This window comes from Panonychus citri, unplaced genomic scaffold (assembly GCF_014898815.1).
Source record: "Panonychus citri isolate SS breed McGregor unplaced genomic scaffold, ASM1489881v1 Contig00137, whole genome shotgun sequence".
In the NCBI taxonomy this organism is placed as follows: domain Eukaryota; kingdom Metazoa; phylum Arthropoda; class Arachnida; order Trombidiformes; family Tetranychidae; genus Panonychus; species Panonychus citri.
In genome coordinates, this window is record NW_026515542.1 from 385,212 (window position 1) to 403,842 (window position 18,631).

Genomic DNA, 18,631 nt, shown 5'->3' on the forward strand with positions numbered 1-18,631 from the left:
GAGATAGGAAAAAAAGAGAGTAACAGACAGAGAAAGTGAAAAGTATAAAGAGAGAGAGAGAAAGAAAGCGAGGAAAAAAGCAAAGAATAAATTAAATATCAACACAAGTGAAAATAGAGACACAAACAAAAACAAAATAGAAGAAAAGTGAAACAAAATGTAGTCAAAGGAAACACAGACACACACAAGTAAGAGAAGAAGAAGAGAAGAAAAAGTTATTAAAAAAAAAAGAAGGAAGAATGAATGAAAAGAAAGAAAGAAGAGAAGAGAGAGAGAGAAAGACAACATAGGAATGGAAAAAAAGAGGTAGTAGAAGAGAATTGATAGTATGGAGACACAATAAAGGAGAAACAGATGATATTAAGAAATTTGGATTGATGAATTTATTCAAGAAACTCCTAAACCTCAATTAATGTCTAATTATTATACTAAATTGTCCCTTGTCTTCTGGAAAGCCATTGTCCTCTTTCCATGCCGCTGCTCTTTTAAACTGTTCACTTTAACTAAAGAACTTCGAAAAACATTACACCGGAAGATGTTCAAAAATGGCTTCTCGTGTTTTTGTGCTACTCTTTCCATACCAATTCCTCCAACTCGACCCGAAATTGATAAGCTTGTTGACACTGAAGAAAATGTTATCGAAAATCATCAAAGAAACCTAGCATCACTTTTAGGTTTAACTTCGGCACCAACTCGATCTACTCTAATTAAAGATCTTAAAAGAATGGGAGTATTACAACATGCGTTTCCAACTCTTCAAAGCCTTTACCATTGGTTGGAAGTTGAATTTCATCCATTACTTTTATCTAAAAGAGTTGGTGAATGTATTGATTTCATCGAAACATGTGAAATTAGTGGTGATCTCAGTCAATATACAACTGCCCTTAAGGATGTTACACTTATTCGTCTTTTAAAAGAAATAAGTCAAGTCTATGAAAGTATTGAATACTCTCGTCTAATTGAATTGTGTCCTGTTATTGATAAAATTCATTTGGAACACATGATTGTTTCAGCTGCTCGTCGTAATGATCTTCAAGTTCGTATTGATCATCGAGGTAGATGTTTCTATTTTGGAACCGAGTTAAGAGCTTCCCATGGTGAGGAGATAATTGAAGGTCCTCATTTACAAAGTATGCCAAGTGAACAGATTAGACAGCAACTCGTTACCATGTATTCAGTTTTACAAAAAGCAAGAGCCATGGTGGAACCTGAAAAGATTAAGGTTCACAAGAATGACGTTAAGAGGCGAATGATGGCCAATTATGAATCAAACAAGAAGGCTGATCATAAAGCAATTTTGGAAGACATGATTACATTGAAAGAGAAAGGTTGAATTAGAGCAAATTGGAATGGAAAGAGAGAAAAGGAGAAAGAAATCTTGGAAGGTAAACAACGTGAACTACGATTGGCCGAAGAAAGATTAGCCAAGGAAGCCGGAGAGACAACGGCAAATGAAACTTAAAGAAGATCTTGAATGAAGAAGCGAATGGCCCTCGATCAATTGGAACGAATGAAAACAACCGATCCCAAGCTTCTTGAAGGTTTAAATGACGATGAATTGGGTAAATTAAAGATTGAAGACATTAACTCGACAAATGAAACAATTAGAGAAGGAAAGAATTGACCAGATAACTCGACAACGAAATCATGAAAGGAAAATTGATCACTTTGAACGAGCTAAACGTCAAGAAGAAATTCCTCTATTGGAAGCCTATGAAGAATGGCGTAAACGATGATGAAGAGGAATGGATTGAGATGGAAAATGAAAGAATTGCTGCTTTACATGCCGAAAGAGAAAGCAATTCAACACAAAGAAAGATTGAATAGAATGCGAGCTGATCGTGATGAATATATTAATTTAATCAAAGAGTCGTCATAAACTTTATGTTGAACAATATGCTGAATGGAAAAAGCTTTCGATGAAGCGAAAGAGATACGAATGGTTGAAAGGAAAGTTCAACGTAAAAGGATCGTCGAGAAGCCTTTATCGAGCACGAAGAGAAGCCGAAGAGAAACGCAAAGCAGAAGAAGAAAGGAAACGTAAAGAAGAAGAGCGTAAAAGAGAAAGAAGAAAATAGAGAAGGAGAAGAAATTCGAAGAAATGGCTAAAAGAAGGCCGCCAAAGAAAGAAATTGAAGAAAAATGGCTCGAGAAGCGGAAGCAGCTCGAGTTAAATACGAACCACCGAAAGAAGAGAAAACTATTGAACGTAAACCACCTCCATCTAAAGGTGATGCTATTGATAACTGGAGAGGATCGGCGGCAACTGCTGATCGATCTGAAGTGCCCGAACTTCGTCGACCTGATAGAGGTCTCGATCGAATTCCAGATCGAATTCATATCGTGAAAGAGCCGACAAAGGAGACCGAGGTGATAAAGGAGACAGAGATGACCGAATTGACCGGGGCGATAGAGGATAGAGGCGATAGAGGAGATCGAGGAGATCGAGGAGGAGATCGAGGAGGAGATCGGGACCGAGGTGACCGAGGAGGTTACGGTGAATCTCGAGATAGACCGAAATATTTTGGCCGAAGCTCTAAAGACTTTAATCGCCCTGCTCCTCGAGACAATGATGACTCTGGTGGTAGCTGGAGGGACAAACCCACCGATGAACCTTCAAGCCAAATTGATAGACCCGACCTCGACCTGGTGGATTCCGTCATGGTAATACAGATAAAGACCAAGATTATGAAAATCGAGATGGTGGTTATTCAAACCGAGGAAGGCGAGATTTCGGACGTGATAATAGAGATCCTGAGAGAAGATTCGAGAGAAGTGACAGAGGTGATAGAGACAGAGATCAAAAAGAAAAGGATGATGGTGATTCTCAAACAAAATCATATAAAACATCTCGAGATGTATGGAGATCCCAAGGGCCAACCAACCGAGAAGAACCGCAATCAATTAGGTCTAATATAAAAAGCGATAAACCACCACCACGGCCCTTACCAAAAAAATGATTTTCTTAATTTGAAAGACACACACAAAAAAAACAGTAAAACAAAATTACAACAATTAAGGTTGAGAAGATGAAAAAAAAAACAAAATTAAATCAAGACAATAGTATTGGTATTGACTTTAAAACATATTAAAATTTTTGTATCATATAAAATTAATCAATTGCACTTCACTCGTTGTTTAATTTGTCTTTCATGAATTAAAGATCGGTAATTTTAATCGTAATTGTAACTTTCCATTTTCTTTCTGTCCAAAAGCAACAATTAGCCGATTATCAAATTGTCTCTTTACTTGAATTCTATTAAATTCCACAATCAGTTGATAGATTAATTTGATTCGACTATCACCACAATCTTAATACTCTCGCTCTCTTTCAACTGAACATTAATTATCAACAACAATTAGAGTTCCGAAGAGAAAGAAATTGAAGAAAAAGGCTCGAGAAAGCGGAAGCAGCTCGAGTTAAATACGAACCACCGAAAGAAGAAAACTATTGAACGTAAACCACCTCCATCTAAAGGTGATGCTATTGATAACTGGAGAGGATCGGCAACTGCTGATCGATCTGAAGTGCCCGAACTTCGTCGACCTGATAGAGGTCTCGATCGAATTCAGATCGAATTCCATATCGTGAAAGAGCCGACAAAGAGACCGAGGTGATAAAGGAGATGACCGAATTGACCGGGGCGATAGAGGTGATAGAGGCGATAGAGGAGATCGGGGAGGAGATCGAGGAGGAGATCGAGGAGGAGATCGTGGGGACCGAGGTGACCGAGGAGGTTACGGTGAATCTCGAGATAGACCGAAATATTTTGGCCGAAGCTCTAAAGACTTTAATCGCCCTGCTCCTCGAGACAATGATGACTCTGGTGGTAGCTGGAGGGACAAACCCACCGATGAACCTTCAAGCCAAATTGATAGACCTTATCGACCTCGACCTGGTGGATTCCGTCATGGTAATACAGATAAAGACCAAGATTATGAAAATCGAGATGGTGGTTATTCAAACCGAGGAAGGCGAGATTTCGGACGTGATAATAGAGATCCTGAGAGAAGATTCGAGAAGTGACAGAGGTGATAGAGACAGAGATCAAAAAGGATGATGGTGATTCTCAAACAAAATCATATAAAACATCTCGAGATGTATGGAGATCCCAAGGGCCAACCAACCGAGAAGAACCGCAATTTAGGTCTAATATAAAAAGCGATAAACCACCACCACGGCCTTACCAAAAATGATTTTCTTAATTTGAAAGACACACACAAAAAAACAGTAAAACAAAATTACAACAATTAAGGTTGAGAAGATGAAAAAACAAAATTAAATCAAGACAATAGTATTGGTATTGACTTTAAAACATATTAAAATTTTGTATCATATAAAATTAATCAATTACTTCCTCTCGTTGTTTAATTTGTCTTTTCGCGAATTAAAGATCGGTAATTTTAATCGTAATTGTAACTTTCCATTTTCTTTCTGTCCAAAAGCAACAATTAGCCGATTATCAAATTGTCTCTTTACTTGAATTCTATTAAATTCCACAATCAGTTGATAGATTAATTTGATTCGACTATCACCACATCTTAATACTCTCTCGCTCTCTTTCAACTGAACATTAATTATCAACAACAATTAGAGTTCCGATGACAGGAGATTAAATATTCAAAACCGAACAAAGAAAATCTCAAGTTCTCTGTCTACATTTGATTCTCTTTCTATTCCTCTGTCTACCGATTCTCTTTCTTTGAGAGTTTTTCTTCTCTATTTCTGTTTGCTTTTCAATCTCTTCTCATCTGTCTTATGTTTTAGTAAACAGAATTTAATTGTTTTCTTTTTCCCTAATTGATTTTATTTCTTATTTTAATGTTAATTGTGAACAATTGATCTTAAATTTCCACAGCAATGGACAAATTAGTTGAACAATTTGAACATTTAAAAGTAACAACATCTTCTCGGTGTGTTGAAGATGATCCATCAATAAAAGAGTTAATTGAAACCTATTCAAAGGTTTGTAGTTGTTTTGGTGTCCATTTTTTTTTCTCTTCCGTTTTTATTTTATTTTCTTTCGTTTTTCGCTAATTGTGTGTGTTTTTTATTCTATTTTATAGGCTGTCCTTGATTGTACATTCTTTCATGAAAATTATTTAACAGAGAACAATTTCTGCCTTGATTCAGCCGAGGAAGACATTGAGACCACTTTAAACCTTCTCAATGCAATTGTTTCTCTTTGTGCATCAGTTGATTCTCCATCTTCAGCCAATTCATCATCTTCATCTTCCTCATCTTCTGATAGTAGTGATTTCGGTCGTTCTTTGGTGGGTGGTGTTTCTTCATCTTTCCAGGGTAAAACATCTTTAGGTGATCCATACAAAGCGGTTGTCAATGTTTTAGGAATTGATTTTGGTGAATGTGTCCTATGGAGACAAGGATCACTTTTATATGCTTTTTGCTCTGCCAAACTTACTTCAGATCCAACATGGGTTAACAATCATCAAATGACTCTATTAAATCATCTTAAAGATGGGATCAATTATTTTCACTTAATGTTAAGCATTCGTCGTAATTTAATCCTATCTAATTTGGATGAAATCGATGCCAGATATATAAGTGATCTCCGTCAACCTACCTTAACCATCCAGCTTCATTTGCCAATGATAACGATCACATCCATTTCAAGATGATAACATTGCTTATGTTAGTGCGAAAGATTTAAATCAAGTAATATGAATGAATTGAGTAATTTATTGATACAAAGCAGAAAATTGTTGGAGCTTTAGGAGCAGAATTGGATCAACTTCAACAAGTATTAGATCAACAAGAGTAATTGTTTATTTCTTTCAAAATTGTTCCATTTACTTTAAAATATCATCTATAATTCAATTTTCTCTTCTCCTTTCAATTTCAGCTTGTCAACATAGAAACCAGACGGGAAATTTTACAGAAAATGTCAAATACTCCTGAACTAAGATCTGACCTGGAACGAGCTTTGGACGAGATTGATGCTAATCAGGAGAAAGTGAAAGAACAACAAGAAGCCAATGTAGAGAAGAAAGGACAAATTGAGAATTGTCTTAAACAATTAAAAGAACAACAAGATGAATTAAATCAAAAGACAAGCGTTAATCCATTTTCACCTCGAGGATCAAATGATGATGATAATGGAGAAAAACAATGACCGATGGAAATTCTGTCACATTTGATCTAATTGACATGGGAGTTCTCAGTGATAATCATATGCTCGCCATGATGTATTGTGGTGATATGGCTTTTTGGTTCTGCAAATACTCACGAGATTGGGATCTATTTGATCATGTTGCATTTCAAGAGATGTTCAGTGAGGTTCGACGAATAGGTATTTCTTACCTAAAGATTTACGTTAAAGCAGTGGAAAAGGTTCTACAATTTAATGGTTGGAATTGTGATCGAGCAAATGAGCTTCTAAAACATTTTAATGAACTTTGTTAACCCTTTTCAGGGTTATAAGAATATACAAAGTTAACCGGTGTACAAATGGTGTAAAAGAAAATGATTAAGACAAATTGACAATGTTTCATGACTTTATGGATACATCACTTACCAGTTAATCAACAATCATGAGACCAACTTTGATAGCCCCTTATATACACAAATCAAATATTAATCACATGGTTGAAGAGCGTAAATTGCTGCCACTTACAATATAAATTTGATATTGTATTTTGTCCCATTATTAAGGGCATGCAAAAGATAATGATGATAATGATGATGATCCCACCTAAAGTCAAATTAATCCTTTTCCAATCATTAAGATTGTTTCCAAATGAACATATTCTTGGATTGCTGATTTAAACTTTTCTAATTAACATTCGATGATTTTCTTGATTGAATTCTATTGAAAACCAAGACCAATGTTGATTATTTACACTCGATTTAAAAGACAATTTATCTTTCAACTAACAATTTGTGGTTTTGTATAACAATCAATTCACAAAGCTGAAGTTAAACTAACTTAAAGGACCAGGAAACCAAAAATAAAGCATCGGAAAATCAAGCAAAGATCAACAATTAACTCAAGATTAGTTATCAACAATCAAGTGTCATAACCTGTAACCATCAAACTAACACCAAATTGAAACACTTAACTTTGACAATTAACTTAAGGAAAAAGACAATCAATCAAAAAAAAGACAACAACAAGATTGTATTTACGTAAATACAATTTGATTGTTATATACATAAATTTTTCCAGCTAATCCTTAATTGTTTCAATCTCTCTCTCTCTCTCTCTCTCTCTCTTCTCTACTTTCTCGCTTTCCTTTTTAATTTATTAATCATCTTGCCCTTGCTCATGATAATTAAGAAAATTAACTTTCCACCAACAAATCAGAAACCTTAACAAAAATGAACAGTAAAACTTTGTAATCTAATTAACTGATCAGAGGATTAAATAAATTCAATATATTATTAATCACTTTGAAAACAAAACAAACAGTTAATCAAATTTATGCGATACAATTTAATTTAAATTACATTTTACTAATTACAGAGTTAATCATAATAATCAAAAGGGTTAAACAAATTAATGAAAATTATCAACATTTAAATAATAAAGCAAAATATTAATTGCGAAAACAAAAGCCCAATGATAATCAAATTAAACGATATTGTTACAATTTGTTCAATCAAACTACAATTTACTTAAACACCATAAACTGATGCCAATTAACTGATTACAATTTAATCATGACAATAATTGTAATCTTATTATAATATAAATTACATTGGATTAGCCTTAAAAATGAGGCTTACAATTTGATTTAAGATTAACATTGAATTTATATCTCTCTCTCAATTATATAACATTGGATTACAATTAATTAAAGTTTATCATTGATCAACAATTAAATTTGATTGTATAAATAACAAAGTTCAATTTGCGTAATTAATAGTTAATTTGGAAGAGTTTAAATTTGTTTATATTTTGATTCCTCTGCCAATCTCCTCAATGGTTATAAGATAAATTGAACATGAAGATGATGATGATGAGAATGATGATCAATGACAAAGTGAATTGTCAATTAAACTGGTTAAATGTGTATTCCAATGGTACTAATTATCCAGGTACCACATCGTATGAGCGTTTAATTTCAATCATACAAAACTGGCAGTACCATTTAATTTGCCCTTCGGATGATTGAATTGTTTCATATTGAGATTTGGATAATCCAGCACAGATTAAGCAATAAACGCAACCACCTCTCACAGATTAGGATTATATCCTCATTGAAAATTCCATGAAAGTTTTTCACAAATTCCACATTGCGACGATTGTCCGAGCCCATGATTAACTAATGGTAATCACAGCAATTGGAAAAGGAACTGAGCAAAATTAATCAACAATCAGCAAGACCAATTGTCAATTGTGTGGTGATATTATTGCGATAGAAACTGTAACAATTAAAAAAATTTTATGTTCTTTATGGTTGAAACTTTCTTTGCCTTTCCACTCGACTGATTTTTACTTGATTTTGATTCTTCTTATTATATTGACTAATCAGTTAATTGTTGATTATTTTACAATTTGCAAGGGAAGAACAGTTGATTCACTGTTTTATCGTAATTTAAACATGATTTAAATCATACAAACTACGCAACTGTGGTTATGATTACTGGAAATTTCCCTGTGGGGTTTAGGTTCAATCTTAAGCTTGGCAGGTTTGGGTTCGAGTTGATTTTCGGGTTCATCATTGGATCGATAAATGTTTTCCTCATGATAACTGAAGATGGAGTTTCAGTGATATTTTTCAAACTTTTCCATCTTCATCAATGATAATCTCCATCATTTCATTGTTTAAAAGCAAGATGGTGATTAAAGGGCAATTAAAGGACAAATACAAAGACAACTATCAATAAAGACAATGTTAGCAGTTGTCTAAATTTGTAAAGTTAATTGTTATCAAATCATAAATGATTTGATATGAAAACAAGTTTCATTTTTGATGAGTTGAACTCAGTTAGCACTGAGATAAAATGACTCACGAATTAAACGAATCGACGAACAATTATTAAATTGATGATAAAACAAATCGAAGTTCCATGAAATTTATTGAAGTGTCAATCATCAATAAAATTAAGATGAGCATCTTTGTCGAACGTGGCAGCAAAATTATCAGTATAAAACGCTGATCATTAGCGTAATAAGAATCATTCATCAATTAGAATAAGTTTCTTTCTTCTGGTTAATTCAATTCTATCGTAATCATGAGAGTCTTTCTCTTAGCCTGTGTTTTCCTCGTCGCCGCTGTTAACTTCTCACTCGCTTGCGGTAAGTGAATATTGTTTGATAATCGACTAAATTACTGAAACTAATTTTACTGTCTCTCTTTCATGGACAGAGTGTGGTATGGAAGGTTCAGCTGGTCGAATCTACAAAGGAAGTAAAGTTCGAGCCCACAAATATCCTTGGTTAGCTCACATTCGGTAAGTTTTGTTTATGAGATTCTTTTCTTTCGCTAACCATCTCAATTGTTTTTTTAGATCATACATGAACCGAGACATTGGATTATTCGCTCAATGTGGTGGTTCTTTGATCGATGAGCAACACATCGCCACTGCCGCTCATTGTGTTGTCGACGATGATGGATCAACAGTCGATCTTTCCAGCATTGATGTTTTCCTTGGCAGCGTGCAGGCTTTCACAGGCGAAACTGTGGCTATTTCAGTTTCAGAAATGTGGATTGACTCTAACTACAATCGAAACAATCTTGCCAATGATTTCGCCATCTTGACCCTTTCCAAGCCTGTTAAATTCACTCAACAAATTTCTCCAATCTGTTTACCAAAGAGCGAATCTGGTTTATCCAACCTCACCGTTGCCGGATGGGGAACCACTGGCCCTCACTCTCGCTCAAGTGACACTCTCTTAGAAGTCGATGTTTCATACTTGACCCGTAAGAAGACAGTCAATAATCTTTGACCTTAATGCAGTTTTTTTCATAATTTTCTAATCTCAATCTCTTCTCAGACGACCAATGTAACGATATTATGACCGATTATGTGTTCAAAAAAAGTGGCATTCCTCTATCAATGAAGGGAATGTTCCCAGTCCCCGGTGTCGCTGACTCTCATATGTGCGCCATCAACAAGCAAACCTTGGGAGACGCTTGTACTGGTGACTCGGGTGGACCACTAATGAAGAAGGCTGATAATGGTCTACATTACCTCATGGGTGTCGTTTCTGGTTCATGGAGTAAATGCGGAGAAAGTACCGACACTGCTGGTCTTTACACTCGAACCCTTTACTACCAAGAAACCATCAAGAGTTTCGCTCCAAACGCTTGTTGGAAGGATTAAAAAATCAAATCTATTCTTGTTCATGTTTCTAATTAAATCGCATAATAAAAAAGTTAATCATTTTGTATGATTAAAAAAAAATTTCCACTAAATTTTTCAAATCAAAAGTGTGACATGCAGACTTGACCTGTGGCACCAAAATTAGGTTCATTCTAGCGGAAATTCAGCAGCATCATTTTGGTATTAAATTGAAATTAATTGACAATCAGCCGTTTTTTAAAATGGTTCCTAATAGAGGTCAAGTCCGAGCTCTAATAGTGTCTTTCTTAGACGATGATAGTGGTTCTTTTGATGATGAGATGTGAAATCGGAAAAACTATTCAACACCAAGGGTGTTTGACATTGAAAACAGGGTAAGGTCCAGTAAAAGGTTAACTCAGCTTGAGACTCAATTTGACTTTGGCCTGACTCGTTATGTATACGATACTTTTTTTTTCTAAAAAAAAGTTATCAGTTCTAAACCAAGAATAATAACCAAGAGCCATTAATGTTTAACCATGATCTTGAAACAAAGATCTGGTTTATGATTAAGATATGATGATGAAAATATTATTTGTTATAAACAACAATTTAAAATATCCAATTGAGTTTGTTTAACCATTATTTTAACAGCACCATGAAAGTTTTTTCACAGATTCCACATTGTGAAGATTGTCCCGAGCCCATGATTAACTAATGATAATCACAGCTATTGGAAAAGGAACCGAGCCAAAATTAATCAACAATCAGCAAGACCAATTGTCAATTGTGTGGTGATATTATTGCGATAGAAACTGTAACAATTAAAAAAAAATTATGTTCTTTATGGTTGAAACTTTCTTGGCCTTTCCACTCGTTTGTTTTACTTGATTTTGATTCTTATTATATTTACTAATCAGTTAATTAACGATATGGTTGATGATAACTGAAGATGGAGTTTAAGTGAATTTTTTGAATCAATTTCAGACTTTTCCATCTTAATCAATGATAATAATCACCAGTTTATTGTCTAAAAGCGAGATGTTGATTAAAAGTCAATTTAAGGACAAATGAAAAGCCAATGTTAACAGTTGTCTAGATGGATTAAAGTTGTTGTCAAGCCATAAATGATTTGATATGAAAGAAAATTTCATTTTTCCATGTGTTGGACTCGGTTAGCAAAGGAATGAAATGATTAACGAAACAACTATTATATTGATGGTGAAATAATTAGAAGTTCATAGAAGTTGATTAAAGTGTCAATCAAATGAAGATGAACATCTTGTTGCACATCAAAGCATAGAATTGAGTATAAAACGTTGATCATTAGCGTAATCAGAAACATTCATTAATTAGAATAAGTTTCTTTCTTCTGGTTAATTCAATTCTATCGTAATCATGAGAGTCTTTCTCTTAGCCTGTGTTTTCCTCGTCGCCGCTGTTAACTTCTCACTCGCTTGCGGTAAGTGAACATTGTTTGATAATCATCGAAATTATCTCGAAAGTAATTTTACTCTTTTCTTTCATGGACAGAGTGTGGTATGGAAGGTTCAGCTGGTCGAATCTACAAAGGAAGTAAAGTTCGAGCCCACAAATACCCTTGGTTAGCTCACATTCGGTGAGTTTGCTCAACAGTCGAGTTTCAATTTTTACTTTTCTTTATTAATCTTCTCAATTAGTAATTTCATCTTTTTAGATCGTACGCCAGCCGAAAATCTGCATCATTCTTTCAATGTGGTGGTTCTTTAATCGATGAACAACACATCGCCACTGCTGCTCACTGTGTTATCAGCCGAAATGGTTCACCTTTCAATGTTGCAAATGTTGATGTTTTCCTTGGAAAAGTCAAGGCTTTCTCTGAATATACCAAGGCAATTTCAGTCTCAGAAATTTGGGTTGATCCTAACTACAACCGACAAGATCTTTCCAACGATTTCGCCATCTTGACCCTTTCCAAGCCTGTTAAATTCACTCAACAAATTTCTCCAGTCTGTTTACCAAAGAGCGAAGCTGGTTTATCTAATCTCACCGTCTCCGGATGGGGAACCACTGGTCCTCATTCTAGCGCAAGTGACACTCTCTTAGAAGTCGATGTTTCATACTTGACCCGTAAGTTTTTAGAGTTTTAGTTTTACAGTTTTTTTTCATAATTTCCTTGATCTGTTCTCAGGTAACCAATGTAACGATATTAAGAAAAATTTCTTATTCAAACGGAATGGTATTCCTCTATCGATGAAGTGGCTATTCCCAGTCCCCGTGTCACTGAGTCTCACATGTGCCATGAACGAGCAAACCATGGAAACGCTTGTTCAGGTGACTCTGGTGGACCACTAATGAAGAAAGCTGATAATGGTTTACACTACCTGATGGGTGTCGTTTCTGGTTCATGGGCTGAATGTGGTGAAGGTGCCGATATCGCTGGTCTTTACACTCGAACCCTTTACTACAAAGACGTCATCATGAGCATGGCTCCAAATTCTTGCTGGAAGGATTGAAAAATCAAATCTATTCCTAATAATGTTTCCAATTAAATCGCATAATAAAAAAGTTATTCAGTAATATCTTTCAAAATGATCCATCGTTATTGCAACATTAAGTTTTAAGTAGGAAAATGTTTGAGTTTTAATTAAGATTAAATCTCATCAAATTGATCTAAAAAATAATGATAATCAGATTCTTTTGATGGTCATTGTTCACAATTATTTATGTTTAGTATTTTTTTAATCGAAATAATTGATTGAAAAGATATAAATTACTATTTGATTAGTATTATTATTTAATTAGTATTTGATTAAACTTCAATTAATCAAAAACAAATCTTGATTTTCATTAATACAGGCTTAGAAAGGATCAAGATGGCGAAATAGTTGGAAAGATCGTTTCGATTGTAATTAGGGTCAACCCAAATTTCTGAGACTGAGCTAGCTTGAGAGTATTCAGAGAAAGCCTTGACTTTTCCAAGGAAAACATCAACATTGGAAGCAGCGAAAGTTGAACCATCATCGTCGACAACACAATGAGCGGCAGTGGCGATGTGTTCATCGATCAAAGCACCACCACATTGAAAGAATGAAGAAAGTTTCAGTCTAAAACCCCCTTTAACGTGAAAAATATAAGTCATAGAGATCTTTATTTGAAACGAAATAGTCAATAATTTGTGAGGTATCTAAGAATCCAGAACTGCTCATGAGGAAACAAAATCCCTATGAAGTTGATCTTGTCCTTTAGAAACATTTAACTATTTTATTAATTATCACCTTATAATATCAGTTAATCCTCGATTTCTTTTTATAACCGTGATTATCCGATCCGTTATTACAGATACTAAACTTGTATCAATGTCGATGGTACGTTGCGTTTTTCAGACTGAAATGTTCGAAAATTGTGTTCCATAGGCATAAACCTTTCGACCACTATACCAATAAAAAGTTTTTATTAAAATTGGGACTAAAGACAGAATTAACTTGTTAAAATATGTATTATCCATTAGTTATAAATGGCGCATTCGGTAAAAAATTTTGTTTTTTAATCATACAAGATGATTAACTTTTTTATTCTGCAATTTAATTAGAAACATGAACAAGAATAGATTTAATTTCTTAGTCTTTCCAGCAAGCGTTTGGAGCCATACTCTTGATGATGTCTTTGTAGTAAAGGGTTCAGTGTAAAGACCAGCGGTATCGGTACTTTCACACTCAGTCCATGAACCAGAAACGACTCCCATCAGGTAGTGTAAACCATTAGAAGCCTTCTTCATTAGTGGTCCACCAGAGTCACCTGAACAAGCGTCTCCCATGGTTTGTTGGTTGATGGCGCATGTGAGTCTCAACGACTTCGGGGATTCGAACTCGTCCCTTCATTGATAAAGGTAAACCATTTTGTTTAAACAAGTAGTTGGTCTTAATGTCGTTACATTGGTCTCCTAATTGTGTAAAGATAAATGTAAAATTTCATTCAATGAAAATTATTAACTAACTAGCGACTTACGGGTCAAGAATGAAACATCGACTTCTAAGAGAGTATCACTTGAGTCAGAGTTAGCGGAAGTGGTTCCCCATCCGGAGACGGTGAGTTTGGATAAACCAGATTCGCTCTTTGGTAAACAGACTGGAGAAATTTGTTGAGTGAATTTAACAGGCTTTGAGAGGGTCAAGATGGCGAAATCGTTGGAAAGATCCTTTCGACTGTAGTTAGGATCAACCCAGATTTCTGAGACTGAGCTGGCTTAAGAGTATTCAGAGAAAGCCTTGACTTTTCCAAGGAAAACATCGATATTGGAGACATCGAAAGTTGAACCATCATCGTCGACAACACAGTGAGCAGCGGTGGCGATGTGTTCATCGATCAAAGAACCACATTGAGCGAATGATCCAGCGTTTCGGCTGACGTACGATCTAAAGAGTATGATTGAGATACGATTAGCGAAGAGAAAAGAATCTCATAAACAAAACTTACCGAATGTGAGCTAACCATGGATATTTGTGGGCTCGAACTTTACTTCCTTTGTAGATTCGACCAGCTGAACCTTCCATACCACACTCTGTCCATGAAGAGGAAGAGAAAGAGAAAGTAAAATTACTTTTATGATAATTATCATCATTTCATTGTTTAAAAGCAAGATGGCGGTTATAAGTCATATAAGGACGAATGAAAAGACAATGTGAACAGTTGTCTAAATGGGTGAAAGTTAATTGTGATCTAGTCATAAATGATTTGATTATCAATATAATTATCATTGAAGAAAATGGGAAGGCTTGAGATTGATCTTCAATGACTACACGTAATCGTATTTTCTATTAGAGAATGATTTGAACAGTTATTGTAAAAATAAAAACAAATAGTCAGAGCGATTGATGCTAATTGTCAATCAAATTTAGATGAACATATTTGACGGACGTGGCTGCAAAAAATATCGAGTATAAAACGTTGATCATTAGCGTAATCAGAATCATTCATTAATTAGAATAAGTTTATTTCTTCTGGTTAATTCAATTCTATCGTAATCATGAGAGTCTTTCTCTTAGCCTGTGTTTTCCTCGTCGCTGCTGTTAACTTCTCCCTCGCTTGCGGTAAGTGAACATTGTTCGATATTCATCGAAAATATCTCGAAAGTAATTTTACTCTTTTCTTTCATGGACAGAGTGTGGTATGGAAGGTTCAGCTGGTCGAATCTACAAAGGAAGTAAAGTTCGAGCCCACAAATATCCATGGTTAGCTCACATTCGGTAAGTTTTGTTTATGAGATTCTTTTCTCTTTTCGCTAATCGTATCTCAATCATACTCTTTTAGATCGTACGTCAGCCGAAACGCTGGATCATTCGCTCAATGTGGTGGTTCTTTGATCGATGAACAACACATCGCCACCGCTGCTCACTGTGTTGTCGACGATGATGGTTCAACTTTCGATGTCTCCAATATCGATGTTTTCCTTGGAAAAGTCAAGGCTTTCTCTGAATACTCTTAAGCCAGCTCAGTCTCAGAAATCTGGGTTGATCCTAACTACAGTCGAAAGGATCTTTCCAACGATTTCGCCATCTTGACCCTCTCAAAGCCTGTTAAATTCACTCAACAAATTTCTCCAGTCTGTTTACCAAAGAGCGAATCTGGTTTATCCAAACTCACCGTCGGATGGGGAACCACTTCCGCTAACTCTGACTCAAGTGATCTCTTAGAAGTCGATGTTTCATTCTTGACCCGTAAGTCGCTAGTTAGTTAATAATTTTCATTGAATGAAATTTTACATTTATCTTTACACAATTAGAGACCAATGTAACGACATTAAGACCAACTACTTGTTTAAACAAAATGGTTTACCTTTATCAATGAAGGGACGAGTTCGAATCCCCGAAGTCGTTGAGACTCACATGTGCGCCATCAACCAACAAACCATGGGAGACGCTTGTTCAGGTGACTCTGGTGGACCACTAATGAAGAAGGCTTCTAATGGTTTACACTACCTGATGGGAGTCGTTTCTGGTTCATGGACTGAGTGTGGTGAAAGTACCGATACCGCTGGTCTTTACACTCGAACCCTTTACTACAAAGACATCATCAAGAGTATGGCTCCAAACGCTTGCTGGAAAGACTAAGAAATTAAATCTATTCTTGTTCATGTTTCTAATTAAATTGCAGAATAAAAAAGTTAATCATCTTGTATGATTAAAAAATAAAAAAATCCAATAGACATCAAGTTGTGGTGGATTCTCATCTTCACAATAAATCTTATTTAATCAATTGATTTTCAATCTTTAGCTTAATCCCTCTTACTTTGTTAATTTCCACAGTTTTACATGGGAATCGTCAATCAATTCATTAATATTAACATTGATATTGTTTGTTTTAGTGCTGTTTTGAATGAAGTTTGGTATCAAATGTAAATCTCATAAATGGCCCGGAGGACTTCCAGCTATAAATAACCAACAAATCGCAATACCTAATTTACGCACAATTAACAGTTTTTTGATATTTTTCAATCAATCTCAACCTTTGGCATTTTCATCAATGATAATAAGCATCATCGTAATTGATTAATAATCGAAATTAAAAGTCAATTTGAACAGTTGTTCAAATTGGTGCAAATTAAGTATCTTTCATTCAGATAATAATAATAATACTTAATATCTATTGACAGACTAATCAAAATTTGATTTCTATTTAATGAAGTAAAAAATTGCGCTCAGTTCTAGTTTTTCCCATAACAAATTACAGCTTGAAAATTCATCAAACTCGTTGGTAGATTGATTGTTTATCTGCGTTATAACAATCATAAATTCATTTTCGTAATGTGATATTAAGATAATAACGTAGATTAAAACAATCATTAGCATTGAGATCTTAATTAGCTTCCGTTTATTAAATCGACAAAAGGTTGAGCAACTGGTTGGTGTCAATCAAGTCAAGTTGTTATTGTTATTAAACAATCAATGAAATAATCACCAGGAAAGCCATGGAAAAGGATGGAAAAACAAATAGTCAGAGCGATTGATGCTAATTGTCAATCAAATTTAGATGAACATATTTGACGGACGTGGCTGCAAAAAATATCGAGTATAAAACGTTGATCATTAGCGTAATCAGAATCATTCATTAATTAGAATAAGTTTATTTCTTCTGGTTAATTCAATTCTATCGTAATCATGAGAGTCTTTCTCTTAGCCTGTGTTTTCCTCGTCGCCGCTGTTAACTTCTCACTCGCTTGCGGTAAGTGAATATTGTTTGATAATCGACTAAATTACTTCGAAACTAATTTTACTGTTCTCTTTCATGGACAGAGTGTGGTATGGAAGGTTCAGCTGGTCGAATCTACAAAGGAAGTAAAGTTCGAGCCCACAAATACCCTTGGTTAGCTCACATTCGGTAAGTTTTGTTTATGAGATTCTTTTTTCTTTTCGCTAATCGTATCTCAATCGTTTTTTAGATCATACACTAGTCGAAACTCTGGATCATTCGCTCAATGTGGTGGTTCTTTGATCGATGAACAACACATCGCCACTGCCGCTCATTGTGTTGTCGACGATGATGGTTCAACTTTCGCTGCTTCCAATGTTGATGTTTTCCTCGGAAAAGTCAAGGCTTTCTCTGAATACTCTCAAGCCAGTTCAGTCTCAAAAATTTGGGTTGACCCTAACTACAACCGACAAGATCTTTCCAACGATTTCGCCATCTTGACCCTCTCAAAGCCTGTTAAATTCACTCAACAAATTTCTCCAGTCTGTTTACCAAAGAGCGAATCTGGTTTATCCAAACTCACCGTCTCCGGATGGGGAACCACTTCCGCTAACTCTGACTCAAGTGATACTCTCTTAGAAGTCGATGTTTCATTCTTGACCCGTAAGTCGAGTTAGTTAATAATTGACATTGAATGAAATCTGACATATTTATCTTTACACAATTAGGAGACCAATGTAACGACATTAAGACCGACTACTTGTTGAAAGAAAATGGTTTACCTTTATCAATGAAGGGACGAGTTCGAATCCCCGAAGTCGTTGAGACTCACATGTGCGCCATCAACAAGCAAACCATGGGAGACGCTTGTTCAGGTGACTCCGGTGGACCACTTATGCACAAGGGTAACAACGGTTTACACTACCTCATGGGTGTCGTTTCTGGTTCATGGACTGAATGTGGTGAAAGTACCGATACCGCTGGTCTTTACACTCGAACCCTTTACTACAAAGACATCATCAAGAGTATGGCTCCAAACGCTTGCTGGAAAGACTAAGAAATTAAATCTATTCTTGTTCATGTTTCTAATTAAATCGCATAATAAAAAAGTTAATCATCTTGTATGATTGAAAAATAAAAAACTCCAATGGATATCAAGTTTTTACTGTCTATTTGTAAAGATTAGATAATTAAGTCATTGTCTAATTCATCATC

The 18,631-nt window shown here is 35.1% G+C and overlaps 3 protein-coding genes and 4 pseudogenes across 3 annotated transcripts; 6 read left to right on the top strand and 1 right to left on the bottom strand.

Annotated features, from left to right (window-relative positions):
* Positions 1–329: 329 nt before the first annotated feature.
* On the top strand, positions 330–3,125 carry LOC128392768 (eukaryotic translation initiation factor 3 subunit A-like; annotated as a pseudogene).
* Positions 3,126–3,481: 356 nt separating this feature from the next.
* On the top strand, positions 3,482–4,027 carry LOC128392769 (U1 small nuclear ribonucleoprotein 70 kDa-like). Its single transcript, XM_053352846.1, has 2 exons — positions 3,482–3,507; positions 3,598–4,027. Exons 1-2 carry the CDS (start codon positions 3,482–3,484, stop codon positions 4,025–4,027), a joined length of 456 nt encoding a protein of 151 aa, XP_053208821.1.
* Positions 4,028–4,734: 707 nt separating this feature from the next.
* LOC128392873 (RAB7A-interacting MON1-CCZ1 complex subunit 1-like) lies at positions 4,735–6,550 on the top strand (annotated as a pseudogene).
* A 2,573-nt stretch (positions 6,551–9,123) lies between these two features.
* Positions 9,124–10,325, top strand: LOC128392848 (serine protease 44-like). The gene is made up of 4 exons (XM_053352936.1): positions 9,124–9,263; positions 9,334–9,418; positions 9,476–9,888; positions 9,963–10,325. Exons 1-4 carry the CDS (start codon positions 9,200–9,202, stop codon positions 10,289–10,291), a joined length of 891 nt encoding a protein of 296 aa, XP_053208911.1. The 5' UTR covers positions 9,124–9,199; the 3' UTR covers positions 10,292–10,325.
* A 1,229-nt stretch (positions 10,326–11,554) lies between these two features.
* Positions 11,555–12,810, top strand: LOC128392851 (brachyurin-like). The gene is given in 5 exon segments (XM_053352938.1): positions 11,555–11,711; positions 11,783–11,867; positions 11,946–12,358; positions 12,420–12,485; positions 12,488–12,810. Coding segments are annotated over 5 exon segments (885 nt in total). The 5' UTR covers positions 11,555–11,647; the 3' UTR covers positions 12,745–12,810.
* A 1,023-nt stretch (positions 12,811–13,833) lies between these two features.
* On the bottom strand, positions 13,834–14,784 carry LOC128392854 (proclotting enzyme-like; annotated as a pseudogene).
* A 455-nt stretch (positions 14,785–15,239) lies between these two features.
* Positions 15,240–18,578, top strand: LOC128392770 (acrosin-like; annotated as a pseudogene).
* Positions 18,579–18,631: the final 53 nt, after the last annotated feature.